We start from the raw sequence: 14,820 nt of genomic DNA, 5'->3' as shown, positions 1-14,820 counted from the left end.
TCCCAAGAGGTACCAAGTTTTCTTTAAAACTAAGGATAGGCTTATTCAGGAACATCAGTGCCTGTGGTAGTGCCCATCTTTGCACTGCTGAAAGAGTCGTGAAACTTTTAAGTCCGCCTTGTCTGACCATGTATTTCAAGATATTTTAAGAAAGGAGGAGATCTTTTATTTGATTGCAATTCATACTATATGACAAAATCTGGCTGATAAATTGGCTGTGGTTGAGCTCCCTGATACTTAAGACTAAGAACTGGATGGGTCAGATCCTCAGCTGCTTTAAACTACTATCTCTTCCTCAAGTTGAAGGCGATCAACTTGTGGATCTGATTCCTCACAAGGAACTAGGAGGGCAAGATCAGTCTTTGTCAATACACCTTTCTCCCAACAGACCACTGAGTACAACTACAAAATACAGTAGGTGGCCACAGATGGGTATCATGCCCAGCTTCTCATTTCGTACTTTGGGGAATCAGTCGATGGAGTTCGGGTGATTCGTCTGGCTAGATGTAGGTTTCTGCTTTAGAGTGAGATGACTCAAGGCAAACTCCAATGACAGTATTGATTACTTTGTTACTGGCTATAAAAGGAATGTAGGGGAACTGGTTCAGATGCTTATATGTACTGTGTAGGCAGTGATATTAGTAAGTGAATTCTTCCCAAAGGGACAATTATTATAGTATTGAGGTGTCTCACTGAGCTTCTCCAGCTTGTATACAAACTTAAATAACAGCAACATATGCCTCCAAGAATGTAACCTACAACCTAAAAACATGTAACCTGCCTGCTAAAAATACTAGGAACTGTTGGTTCCTAGTTTGTTAAAATGCACTTAACAAAAAGGAAAAAAAAAAGAGTTTGGAAACCCACCACCCACAAAATGGCTGGCTTTTTTTTGGCATTATTTTATCTGTGCACTAGAAAAAAGTAAGAGGCAGGAATCATGCTGCTCCTACATTTGGAAGGTGTGCCACCATACCCACAGGGACAGTTGGGCACATAGCTGATTTATGTAGAAAAAACACACATTATGTATCTTTCAGAAATACCTTTACTCAGACAAAATATTAAAGGTGTATTGTGGGGTAGGAAGAGAATCTCTGCTTTTCATCAAAAACACAAATTTCACTTGTAGAGTGAGAAACAAGATGCAAATTTGCAGTATGTGTGGTGCACCTTGAAACAAGGTGCAAATTTGCAAAATGGCAGTGGTGTTCCTGGAGCACCAGGCCTTGTGCTTCCTGGGAACTGCCACTCTGTGGAAGAGAACTGATGGAAAAACAAAAATAGAGCAGCAATAGGCATTGGTTTGTGAAAAAAACCTGTGAGACAAACAGGCCAAATTTGGTCAGTTCATCAACGGGGAAGATCAGGCATGGGAAAACTCTAAGTTTAAGTTGGAAGTTTGAAAGATGGGCAGATTGCTTTCTAAGGTAATTCAAAAAGAATGAATAGAGGTACAATTTTCTGACTGCAATATTTTTAACTTGTGAACTACCTAAGATTATAAAGCTTCATCTTTGAACTGCATAGGTAGCTGGAACTATATAGTTCAAAACCAGTTCTGCGCTAGTGATGGAATTGGTTAGGTGACTGGCCCTAAAACATCTGCTTGAATAATTTCTCTTGCATAGTTTTGCATGGCCAATATGTAGTTTACTTTTGGGAAAAATGGACAGATAGGACATATATTCCATTGGAATATTTCTCTTCCTTAGCTTTTAGAAGGAAGTCTGTCACCTGCTATAGAACTGAGCAGACAGATATTGGCTGCTCTTATGCACTCCTATATGGCTCTGCAGTTGATAAAGTCATGTATGTCTTCAATAGGATAGCTGAGCTCGTGAGTTGGAAACTGGACTCAAATACTTCAGCAGCCAGTGCAGAACCCAAGCTAGAAGCTCCTAAAACTAAGTCAGAGCAATCCCACCACATGGCTTATTATCACATCACATTTCTGAGAAGGAATGTAAAGCTATGCGTAACAGTTTTACTTTGATATCTTTGGGAAGAGGATGCTTGATCTAAGTTACTATTAATGAAGACTGATAGACTAGAGATTTTGGGTTTTTTGCTAGCTAGCACAATTTCTACATTTGAATCAAAGAGCCAGTTCAAATTTTTCATGGGGAACAAATTCCTCTGATCTCTAAACCATATATTTTTGAAGTGGATTCATGCTGTCTGCATCTATTAACTCGCTTAATTCAACTATATCATAAATCAAACCTTGTAAAGTAGTATGAGATAGACAAGAGACTGTAAAATGCTAGGAAGGATAGTGGAAGGACAGTTACAATCTTTCTTATGATCTTGAACAAATCTCTCTTAATCTTTCTGTAGCTCAGGTTTCCCAGCTATAAACTGAGGCTAAAATCCATATTTGCTGGAGATCTGCTGCTAGACATCATGCCAGTGTTCATAAAATATTAGAGCAAGGTGCAGGCATCATCACAGTCTGCTGGTTTTCAGAATATACACAGAGGGAAAAGAAATGCATGAATGTGTTAAAACAGTCTGTAATTTCTTTATGGAGGCTTGGGCAGAATTCCAATTGGTTTAAATCATGTATTTAATTAATACCCATCTATTCAAGTGCTGCATCCCAGCCAGGAGCTGACGTTGTATTTGCTTTGCTATAAACATAATAGGATGAGCTTGCGGCAGAAGAGAAGGCTTATTTTAAGCTTCTTAGAGATATTTATGAAATAAATATTTCCTGACCCTGTAGGGAAGAAGGGAGAATAAAGCAAGCAATTCATATCTAGAGTAGGACACCACCACCTTGAATAACACATTCTGCTCCTGCTGACTTCAGCTTTAGCTACAGATGTGGATATTTAAGAATCAGGCATCATATACCCACAAGTGGATTAAGGTGATGTCTAGTAATTTGTGCAGGTTGTGAGCATACAGCATATGGAGAACGAGTTCTCTTTCCATTATTGCAGTCAGACATCCCTACTCTGCGTTTATTATTCAAAAAGAAACGGTATAAGAGATTTTCATATTGAAGCCATATAATCAGCTGGAAGTCCAATAATATTCCTATAAAATCTTAAAGTTGAGAAAAGTTTATAACAAGGACTGGTGGGCAAAGCATCTAAATTAGCTTGTAGAAATGAGATAGAAAGCAATGAAAAATAATTGACTCCATGCCTTTTTATACATACAACCACTTCTCAGCCAACAAAAAAGAAACAGAGAGGTTCTGTAGGAGTTCTTGAAAATTGTCCTCTAACTTTCAGTTCAGCTGACCCTAAAAGTTGACAAATGGGGACATGGAATTGTTTAGTTTCAAATGGCTGTTTCCACTTTCATTAGTTGGTCAGTCCATTGTCTGGTTTGTGATCTCCTTTAGTGATATTTAAAAAAACCACAATAAACAAACAGAAAAAAACCAAACCAAAACCCCAAGGGTTTTTTGGTTTGGTTTGTCTTGTTGGTTGTTTTTTTTTTCCCAGTGGATAGGAATTTATATTGCGAAGTAGCAACTTTCTTGGATGCCCTAGTAGACACAGTATGAATTGGTCATAAAAGAGAAGTAGTAGGGAAAATTCTGCTATCAATGTTGCACTGGGAATCCCTTGGCCTTTAGGAAATTAGAATCATTCTGCCCGTGCCACTGGTCTGTAACTACTATATCATAAAGAAAAAGCTTTTAGAGAAGGGAAAAATAGCCTACCAAATCTTTGGTATTTCATCTTCCTTTCTACTAGTTTTATACAGAACTGATTCTCTTGCCCTTTGATTTATTTGGATCAATAGTAGAATAGGGATTTTCTCTGTGAGGTTTTTCTATTACATTTTCATGTCTCCATTGTGTTATCTTTTTTTTTTTTCTGGAAAATATGAAATAGCTGTAATACTAAGCTGCTTATATTAAGGTAATGTATATGACAGTAATGAACTGGACCCTTCACAGAGCTAAAGCTTTCACAGAGGCATAAGCCAAGGCAACAACAGGCAAATAAAATGTCCATCCAGATGTTAATGGAACAATAAAGTCCATTTATAGTTTGATTGAAGACTGAAGGCTGTTTCTTTTGACTAAAGGCAGCCATAATAAAGCAATCAGAATTGAAAGCGTTAATCCAGCTTTCATTCAATAAATTGTCTATGTTGTGGCATGTGCAGGCTCTGTCAGAAACAGACTGAATTACAGCTCTGACAATCTCTCGTTCTCTAACACTTTGTTTAAACTGGATCAACTCTCTGTCCACTAGATATATTACCGGGTTTATTTCAAAGCCACTTTTTTTTTTTAATCAGGGACTAAGCTCATGTTTATTTGAGGCTTCAGAAGAATATTTTTCTTTGCCAGTGGAGAATTTGCGTCAGCTATGAATGACAAAAAAAGAAACCTGACTCATGGCAAAGATTTGAAATAAGTCAGTGGGAACATTTGAGAAATAGGAATTTATGCCCTACCATGGAAGAGCATGTGTACTATGGGACAAAAATGGCTAGAGCATTAATTTTACCAGAGCTATATCAAGGGTAGCTTTGACTCTTTGAGGTGAGGCAAGCAGTTCTCAAGTGAGACACACGTGGCCCACGAAACCAGCACATCCAAATGCACTGATGAGAAAATCTGCCCACAGTCTGAGGAAAGACATTAGAAATGGAAGCTTTGGGATTAGGTTGAGAGGAATGGTCAAGTCTGAGTGTTCGGAAGATAGGCCTGTTAAGAAACTTGCTATTATGGGTTTTCCATTATGAATTTATGACACATCGGTGGAAAGTGAAAGCGTCTTTCAAAGGAGAAAAGTTATCCTTGTGTTCTTTGTGATTTATGCAGCCAAGCTTCAGTTTGGATTCTATTTTAAGTAATAATTATTTATAATGATGACCGTTAACACGCATGGTTTTTCATCCTCAGAGATCCCAAAGAGCTCTTACAGATTACACATTAGATCACTTTGTTGACTTTGTGGATACGTTTTAAGCATCAGAAATCTTGAGTACCTGCTGCACACCAATTTCAAAAGCTAGTCTAAGCCCAATGCAAAAGACTTTTTGTTTTCTTAGCTAGATGCCATGGCTAGAAAGATGATTCCTCTTAGATCCTAGATCTCCCTCTTGGGAGACTGTTTTAATTAGGAACACGTAGTGTGATGTTTTGCCTTCTGAAGGAACACAAACACAGAAGTCTTCAGTCCTAAAAGCCACTGTCTCAAATTCTATTTTCTGGGTTTGGGTCCCACATATAGTGTAAACCTAAGAGAATAAATACCCCTAATGCATATAGACAACTTCCCTGCTAATATTGCCAACCTGAATTGCAGTCTTGATGTCAGTGTCAAATCAGAGTGACAAGATAGAAGCCTTTGCACTCTTCAAAAATTGCCACGTCTGTGACCAATGAAGTTGAAGTCTTTCTTTCTCCAGTTAATACAGAATGGCAGAAATAGAGCTCACTAAAATTTTCAAGCTCATATTTTGGGCTTGAAGTGATCTAACTTTCTCCTTTTCAGCATTTTTCTTTGCTGATGATTTCGAGCTTTAACTCTTCAGGTAATATAAGCCAAAGTCTGCAAAGGATGTACTGGGTGAGAAGTTGTCACTGTTACGTTGGAATATGTTTTTGTGGTGAGTTTTTAGGACCACTCTGTGTTTCTCTTTGTTCAGGGAAGCCATATGGTGCAGATGACTTCCTCCCCGTACTCATGTATGTGTTGGCCCGCAGCAACTTGACTGAAGTCCTTCTGAATGTGGAGTATATGATGGAACTCATGGACCCTGCACTGCAGCTAGGGGAAGGTAAGGGTACAGTGTTTAATCATGGGATATTCATTTTGGAAATCATTATTTACCTCACTTCAATGTTTGTGAAAGTGGGATAGAAAGGCTCTGGCTAGACTTTGTGGATAAGCTTTGGCAAAGCTTTCAAACCTGAAGTTCTAAAATTATTGTCAATCACTTCAATTCCTTTTAGCAGTGCAGTGCCTTTAGACACCAGCTAGAAAGGCAGGGACCCAGCATAAATGAGAACTGAGTTACTGGATTAGTAACCTAAACAGAGACATCTTGTGTTCCTTGGTCCAAAGGCTTAAAAGCTAGAAGGTTTTTGCCTAAAATGAAGCAGCTGCTGCAAACCATTGTGTGGACACTTTTATTTATTCCAATTAAAAAAGCACATTTTTTAAACTATACTGCATTCCTGAGGCCAGACATCACTCTCATGGTCACTCTACTCTTAAATTTGTGTGAACCCACCGATAAAGTTCTCTGACTGAGTATCATAGCAAGGCAGAGGAAGAAAAGTGGGGTTAGAGAAGAATATCAAGTTTGGATGTAAATAAAGACTTCTGTTGTTAGAGACATAAATACCCCAGGGAACTGTGGGCCTTTAGTTTCTTAAATATAGCTTGGGAAGCAAATGCTTTCCAAGTGACAATTATGTGCTCTGAATTAGGAACACAGATCATTTATCACCAAGTAGTCACTAAACCAATAAAATGAGTTTTATTTTAGACTTCGGTTTGGTAAGTACTGAGATTCCAGAAAGGAGTCCTGGATGAACAGCAGTGGACTAATTTTATTTATATTAAATAGAGGTATAAGTCTGGAACTAAGACCATGTCATCCCAACACAGTGCAGAGGGGAACAAAAGTAAGTGCTTATAGAATGAGTAGTAGCAATACAATGTATTAGTAAGGTGTTTCTACACAGGCTAATTTTTCTGCTGAAAATAATTGTTAGCAGAAAAAATGTTAGCCAAAGAACAGCATTTTGCTGACATAACCAAGCAGTTCTTGGTAACTACACCGCCCACAGGTTCTTCATTTCAAATGGGCACACTATCAGGCTGGTTATTGAAGTCAGATGGGTTGGGGAGCTCAGGGTATCAAAGGCAAAGCTAACTGGAAGTTCTCTTAATTCAAAGATGCAAAGGCTGTGTGAAATGTGCACTCTAGTCAAAGGGGGAAAAATTTGTGATGGAGTTCCAGATCAAACTGCCTGAATAATCACATCAGAAAGGGGACTGAGAGTAACTGCAGATACAGGGAATGGGAAAAAAAGAACATCTCAGTGAAGACAGCTCTGAGATTGCGAAGTATAGAACTGGCAAAAGTTAACTTAATTAGGCCTTTCAAAGTTGAATGGCAAAAAGTGATTCAGGCACAAAAATTAAAGGAAAAAAAGTAAAGTAGAGGTGAGAAAACTGTGAAATTTGTAGGTCAGTACACTAAATCACTTAAATTTGGCCTCCAAAAGAAAAATACACTTAGAACTAATTTTATAACAACAATAATTTTGACTGCTGGGGCAAAGACAAAGACAGATGATGGGTTATGACTGAGGGGAAATAAAAATACTTAGAAGTGGGAGATAACTTAATTTGTAAAAAAGTTGTAATGAATTCCTGTTGGGTGGGACTGTGAAATCTTCCTCCCTGGATTTTTAGGGAAGGGATACACCAGGTTTTGGGTTGTGGGTCCCACCATCCCATCATGTGGGCCTCTTGACTCAGCCAGAGCATGAGAAATATTGAATGACAGACGAGGGAGGGTAGTAACTGTATTTAAGAGGGGGGAAAGTGGCACTTTCAGGGTTCTTAGTCTGTTCTCAGCAGCTCTTTGTGGGAGACAGTAAAGCAAAATAAGTGTGTTTTGAGTGAACGCAGACCTGCATAGCTGTGGGACATTCCTCATCGATCCACCGGGGTATGAAAAGTCAAATGGCAGTGTCTTGGTCTCTCCTCTCCTACACCAAACTTTAGTGGTGTTCTAAAAATACTGCTCTTAAATAAAGTGCTGTCTTAGCCACCCTTGAGCAACCAGCCGCACTACGGTGGAGCTCACCGACGCTGCGGAACCGCGGGCTGCTGCGCGGCTTGGGTGATGTGCAAGTGCCATCTAGAGGCAACTGCAATTAGCGCGAAACTTATTAAAAACAGGGGTGCTTGCCCGGCTGACTGGTCGTTGTTAGTTCTCCCCGTTTTCCTGGCACCGGGGTGCTGGTGCGGTATCAGGGAACGGCCTCGCCGCCTCTGGGACACTGCGCTGCTGCCCCGCAGCTCTGCGGGCCCATCCTGCCCTCCAGAGCTGAGTCCGGGCAGTAGCTGGGAAAGAGCACTTCGGCCAACCCATGCCCCAGCGAGGGGTGCCCTGCAACCAAAGCAGCGGCTTCCTCATATTCACCTCTGTCCTTATCAGGGCTCTGATATGGATGAAGCCTCTGTTGATGAAGCCGGTTCTTATCATGGTCCAGCTGCTTCCCCGTGGCTGCAGTTGGTTGTTTGTTATCTGCTGCAACCAACACCACAGCAGTCAGGGGATTTCTGAGGGAAAAGGGCTTTTGCCACTTTATCCTATTTCTCTCTCCTACCAAGATTTATCTTGGAACTCTGAACAGTCCAAGACTAACAGGCGAACACCTGGGATCCCTGTGTGGTCAATAGAGCAGTGGATGACTTGTTCCTGCAGGTCTGGCACATCCCACAATGGTGCTGAGCCCACGGGAGACCTGGGGTCCAAACATTCCAGCACTGTTGCTGGAGTTGGAGGGGCTGGATCCAGGCCTTGTTCTTCTCCTGCAAGTACTTTATAATTGTTTGTATTTCCTTACAATATGGGAACTGCTCAGGAACCCAAGTTACAGACCTTGTAACTTGACACATGTGTTGCATGGCCCTTGTCAAACACAATGAGAAGATAACCATGCCCCAAAGAATAAACCATCTGTGGCTTGTGCCTGTTTGCAAAAGCAGCTCTTGTAGCTGTTTCTCTTCAGCCTGTATTCCCTCCTGGGACATCTACAGCCTCAACAGTCAGGGCAGCGACACTGATGTGGAGTAGGAGGGAATGGAGGACACTGGTTGTTAGGTCTCCGCTGGGTTAACATCAGTCACCCCTGCACTCCTTGCAGTGAGGCACGGGACCCCTATCCAAGGGTCAGAGAGCTGCCACTGCACAGGCACCAGCAGTATGGGTAAGAGTGGAAATGAATGACCCATGCTGGTGTGATGTTCATACTTTTGCCTTTTGCAGGTTCCTATTATTTAACTACCACCTATGGGGTCCTGGAGCACATCAAGAACTATGACAAAATCACCGTCACGCGGCAGCTGAGCGTGGAGGTTCAGGACTCCATTCACCGCTGGGAGCGACGGAGGACGCTGAACAAGGCCCGAGCTTCCCGCTCATCAGTGCAGGTAGCTGGCATTATACTCTAGGAAAAATGCCTGGAAGATGAACATGCTTTCTCCACACTTACAATTTTTTAATATGGTAATTATTTTTAAAAAAATTAATTCAAATCACTATTAAAAGAGTACATATGGTACAAGATTTTGAGATCCTAAAAAACACACCTCATTTGAAATACATATTACTTACAAAATGCATTTTTAAGTCTCTAAGTACTCTCATAACATTGTAGTTTTAAATATGATTGTAGAGTGATTTTGTTGTTCATTCTCAAAGGAGACTTGCTAGGAGCCTTCGCATGTGGAGAGCTGTGACGAGGATACAGGGAGTCCCTCTTCTCCGTCACCCTTAATGCCTGGGCAAATCATGGGTTAAACTGAAGAGATGTGAGCAGGCTATGCAAGGCTGTTACTAGATGGCATAAAGCTGGAGGAGGGTCAGATACATCCCAAGAGCCAATCAGTCAAGCATCTTCCAGCGCCTGTCCTCCTGTCCAGCAGCAGGAAAGACCTAGCAACATCTGGTTAGCTTTGAAGCCTAAATTGTGTATGGCCAGGTGAAGACCTTCTCATGCATCAGTGGGAGAGGGTCTCAAGAGGGATAGGTGCTCTGGGCCTCCAGCCATGGTGAAGCTGGGTGCAGGTCCAGGTGGTCAGGATGCCCTGTCAGCCCCACGTCCTGTGATCGAATTGTCACCCACAGGGAGGCAGCAAAGGCCACGTCTCTGGTTCTGTAGAGCCTTCACAATGCAGAACTGAAAATTGTGCATGCCGGAATGTGTGTGTTTCTCTGTGTGTGTATGTGTGTGTTTGTGTCTGTGTGTGTACTTGTGTGTGTGGGTGTTTGTGTGTGTGTGGGTGGGTGGTGGTTTGAAACTCCCAAGAATATAATTTCTAAGTTCAAGCCCCCCTCCCACAGTTTGCCCCTGTGAGAGGGTTTAGTGATGGCAAAGACTTGATATCTTCTTCAGCTCATGTGGAGAGTTTTCAGACAAAACACAAGCATTCGTTATTGGGGGAAGAGGAAAATATTTACAAAGGTTTATTTACACACACATATATATATTTACATTGAATTTAATTCTTCTTTTCCTTCAATAAAAGTTGAAGAAGAAAAGAGAAAAATCTTCCTGTCGCTCCTCAGGCCACAGTTTCTTCATTTCAGTTTTCTTGTGGCACTGGTTAGTGTCTTTCATTTTTTCAAGGCAGCAGATTTAAGTGTGGCAGTCAGGATTTTTGTTCTTCCTTTGTGGAAATTCCAATCCCGAGCCCAAGCCTTCGGGGGATTTCCTTGGAGATCTTCACTTCTCTTGGGTTAGAACATTGAAGGCAGCTTTCAGTTCAGTCTTACCAGAGCTCCTCTGCTCTGTCTCAGCTTGCTAGCATGGTAGCAGCAGCAGCAGCGGAGGGCAAGGCCACCTCCTCCGCATTTCGTCCTGGTTCAGCTCTCAGGACAACTCCGAGTTTTTCAGCTCCTTTCTCTCTCTTTCTCTAGCTGCTGCTGCATTTTGGGACTCCCTAAGGGTTTGGAAGTCCACCCCTCCTTTTCAGGAGGTCTCTGGGTTTTGGGAAAGTGATACAGTCTTACCCCAAAACAGCCCTGTTGAGTTTTCCTCTGTTTTGTTGCCAGCTCTCTCTCTTGCAGGAACATCTCTGCGTCTTTCAGCCAGCTTCACGTTATCTTGCTGCTACTGGCTACCTTTTTGGCTTTTAGCCACCGTTGTCTCTGTTCAGGACTGCTCTGCTGCTGCTTTCAATGTTTTCTGCTGCTGCTGACAGTAAGGAAACTCTTCCAGCTCTTGATTATGGGACCCTGTCCAGCTTTGACACTATACCGGGTCTCCCGTAGCCTCAGCTGGGGGCTGGGGGCCCTTGGCCCCCAGAGGGGCTCACTGGCCCCCTGCTTCCTCCTGGCTCAGATCATGGCTACCTACCTTCTAAACTATCTTCTCCACCTTCTCTTCCATTTCTGTGGGTATGTAATTTCCGTAGGGCGCACGTGGACTTTTGATTGGTCCAGTATTATCAGTGGGGCAAATCATTACTACCTCAGAGAAAAAGTTTTTCAAACCACCATAAAGCCATGGGAAAGTCTCCTGAGGGGGACACGCAGTCCATGTAGGTCTGTGAAAAGCATGGAGTTGAACAGGTTTCCCATGTTGCAGTCAAACCAGTCCCCGATGATCTCAGAAATTGTGAATGGACATATCCATCCAGCCCAGAGTGCTGCTCTAGCAGTAGCTCATAGCAAGTACCTAGCATGGAGCATAATAGCTGAATGAACAAAGCCACATTTCCCCAGAAGATTCCCACCACCTCCCGCAGCTGAAGCGGTGTTTTCCACCCCTTTGACAGACACATGTGAGGCCATCCTGGCAGAGATAAACAACGTGCTGGTGTGTTCAATGGGCCCCTGCCAATCCTTCTGGCTGCCTTAATCATCTGTAGCGACACACCATAAATGCAGTTTGGAAGCCCATAGTCCACACATTTGGCAAATTTCACTTCTCCTGAGGAACCTCAGTATTTTCTGACCAAAATGGTCGGGAATTGTTTTGAGCTTCACAGATACGAATTAAACATGCAGGTTCCACTGTGACCAAAAGCTCTCTAGATTCTGTTCCTCATGCGTTTGGCAAGAGGAAAGTTGTCCCAACAGTTGTTACTGCCTGAAACAGGATACAAGTAAATCAGCCTTCTCAGCATAACATCTGCTGTTTCCTTCCTGATGGAAAGAAGTTCGGAATACACATTCCCAAGGTGCTGTTTGGGTTATTGTGGAGTTATAAGGGTCACCACACTGCCTTTTCCTGTTTTTGGGAAACAGGGGGTTTTCAGGCCAGATCTCTGACGTTTGTGGTTTGTTATTCTGGTCTATCACTTCTTTGCATATTCTTTCTTCAGGAGCTGTAAAAAAATGGGAGAATGAACTGTTGCAGACTGTTCATTAAGGATATTCACCAAAATCAGAAAAAAACCTTCACTTTTTTACAGGGCTAATTATTTGGTTAAGTGCTTATTAGTTTAAGTATTTGCTGATTCAGAGCTTGTCGAAGGGAAAAAGGAGAGAATAGCTAGAACATTGGAGAACAACTGGAGGATATTTGGGAGCATTTAGGAGCTCTAGGCAGCTATGGCTTTGGGGCTGAATTCTACTTCCTTCAGTCCTATGTTAACTGCAAGGCCTATCCTCATGTTTCTCTTCAGGATTTCATCTCTATCTCCTTTCTGGAAATCGGTGGTCAATCAAGGACACTTGCGTCCCGGAGCGACACCACAGCTGAGAAGCTGAGCCAGCAGTGTGCTGAGAAGTTTGAAGTCTCCAATCCCAAGGACTATGGACTCTTTGTTTATGTCGATGACCAGTGGCTGCAGCTGGATAAAGATGCCCTTCCTCACCATATTAAATCCTCCCTGCTGAAGAGTGAAACCAAGAAAGATTTCAATTTTATTTATAAACCAATAGACCCTAAAACCCCACCAATTCCAATTGTCAAGGAGTCAGACTTTCTCTAATGGGCTGTGCTGGTTTTTTGCTGCATTTGCTGTCATCCTGGAAGGGCTGGATAGTTTACCTTGTGAGATGCTCTGGTATCTGCAGTTCTCAAAAGGTCTCTGGAGTATGGCCTTCAACACAGGGCAGGTGGGCTAATTGTAGATGCTGTCTGAACACAGGGCATTTCTCAGCAGAGTTCATTTGCAGAAGTAAAAGGAGCATTCAGGAGAACGTTCATCCTCTGGAAAACTTGAAGTCTCAAGCCTCATAACCTCCCACTGGCAACCAGCTGACATTGCACAATGTAAACAGACAGCGGAGAAAATCCAGATATCTTGCAGAAAAGTGGACATTTACTTCATACTAAATTAATGCAGGTGTGAATCACCTCTGTGCACAAGGCCTGTGAAAGGTCTGCACACACTTCAATCTCTTTGGAGATAGGACTGTGTTTGTGCCTTACAATATCTGTTCACTCAGTTTGAATAAACTGGGTCTTGTCTGATGTATTCAGTGGCATAGAGATGTCACCTTTAGCAGAACTCCATTTCTGTCTTGCTGTCAACAACATGTTTTTGCCTTTGAAATCCATGTAATTACAAACCATGGAAGATGATCCTGTGCCTTCACTAAGAATACATTTTTTGCCATCTGTTTGTCACTGAAATCAGGTAGCTTAGGAATTTTCATCACTGTATTTTTCTTAAAGGCTGGAAGTCTTCATCATCAGTTTTATATGTACAGCAGATTTAATCACATCGGTTGTATGATAGTGTTTGGTTAATTGTATATTTATTTCAATGTGTGATATAGTGCAATTATTTTGAAATAAGCCTGTGTAAAGAACTTAAAAATTTGTCCAATGTATCAAACCAGATTCAAAATTTAAAGTCAAAAATAGCTAGAATTAAATACTTGTCCCTTTTACCTGGCTGTCATTTTCACTAGTATTATCCTATCTATAAGTCCCACTGGATTATGACTTTAATAAATTCAGGCTGTTGCAGGCAGAACTCGGTAATTCTCCTTTTTACCTATGCTTTCATTAATTCAGTCATTGTAGACTTAAATTTCGTTGAAAACATAAATTCACACAGAACACATTGAACCAATGCAAAAATGTATTTCATTAAATTTGAAAACAATTTTTCAGGATTGGATAATGGAAGTGTTAGTTGCAAGACAGGTCCGTGTTTTTGGGTACCTTCACTCAGGCAAGGTGCCCACTGGATATTGTATTGTCTGTATGTTACACAAACTTGGAATCAGGCCTAGCAAAACTCTGATTAGAAAGAAAAGGTGTTTTACTCTGGGTTTTGCTCAAAGTTTTTATTGTTTCCTTCCATTAAAATTCGAAAAAGATTTGGGGCAACTTGGCCTAAGTTGCCCAGGGTCTCTGCCTTATTCCTGAAGCTCCAAAGGTAAAATGTTATCACATATAGCTGGTTACTTTCTTAGTCTCTGTGGCTTGAAATAAATGCCTGTGTCTACCTGCCCCAGCTGTAGTGTGCAGTGGCCAAATTTGCATACAGATACCAGTGCTGTGCATCTGCCAGCTTGGGCTGCGTGCACGTCTTGTCAGGAAGGACAACAACCAAGAATGAGGAACAGTGAATAACAGCAATCTTCGTTTTGAGGATATCATGTGCAGAGCTTGCAGTGTGTCACACCAACTCTGAGCTGACTCCAAATCCATGGTTATTTCTACTTGTGTGCAGCTGTCGGCACCTCCGCCTTGCCTCTGGGCAGCACACTGACAGGATGACAGAGCTGAACACCTCCCTCATGCTGTCCTTACCCTCTTGCAGGGCTGTGTGCTCCTGCTGGGAGGCTCTGCTGCTCTCAGGGTGGCACTTGGGATGCCATGAGCAAACCTGAGATACAGGTTTCCAGTATCAATCCAGGCAGTGATGCTGCTCTCAGGGCCCCAAGGGCACTCACAAGCATGGCTGCCTCCAGTGCCTCCCCAGTGCCCCCCCCCCCCCCCGCCTATGGCCTGGAACCCCATTTCAGCCTCACAGGGCTGTCAGCTCCTGCCCCAGTGATGCTGCAGCAGGACTGGTCTCGAGCTCCCTGCAGCCCTGCCCTGCCTGGCCTCGTTCTGTCCCCATCCCCAGGGAGATGCTGGAATGCCCAGGACTGGGGCTGTAGCAGTGGGACAGGCCCCCAAGA

At 42.4% G+C, this 14,820-nt stretch overlaps 1 protein-coding gene across 1 annotated transcript in view; it reads left to right on the top strand.

Annotated features, from left to right (window-relative positions):
* Window positions 1-14,102, top strand: part of RIN3 (Ras and Rab interactor 3) — a 67,929-nt gene extending 53,827 nt beyond the window's left edge. Inside the window, exons 8-10 of the mRNA XM_017813885.1 lie at window positions 5,629-5,760; window positions 8,995-9,158; window positions 12,360-14,102. Of these exons, the coding sequence (XP_017669374.1) occupies window positions 5,629-5,760; window positions 8,995-9,158; window positions 12,360-12,668 (605 nt within the window). The 3' untranslated portion in view covers window positions 12,669-14,102. The remainder of the gene's footprint in view (window positions 1-5,628; window positions 5,761-8,994; window positions 9,159-12,359) is intronic.
* The last annotated feature ends 718 nt before the right edge of the window (window positions 14,103-14,820 follow it).

Source organism: Lepidothrix coronata, unplaced genomic scaffold (assembly GCF_001604755.1).
Source record: "Lepidothrix coronata isolate B3197 unplaced genomic scaffold, Lepidothrix_coronata-1.0 Scaffold43, whole genome shotgun sequence".
Taxonomy (NCBI): Eukaryota; Metazoa; Chordata; class Aves; order Passeriformes; family Pipridae; genus Lepidothrix; species Lepidothrix coronata.
Note: the sequence above shows the minus strand (reverse complement) of the source record. Positions and strands in the feature narration are given on the sequence as shown.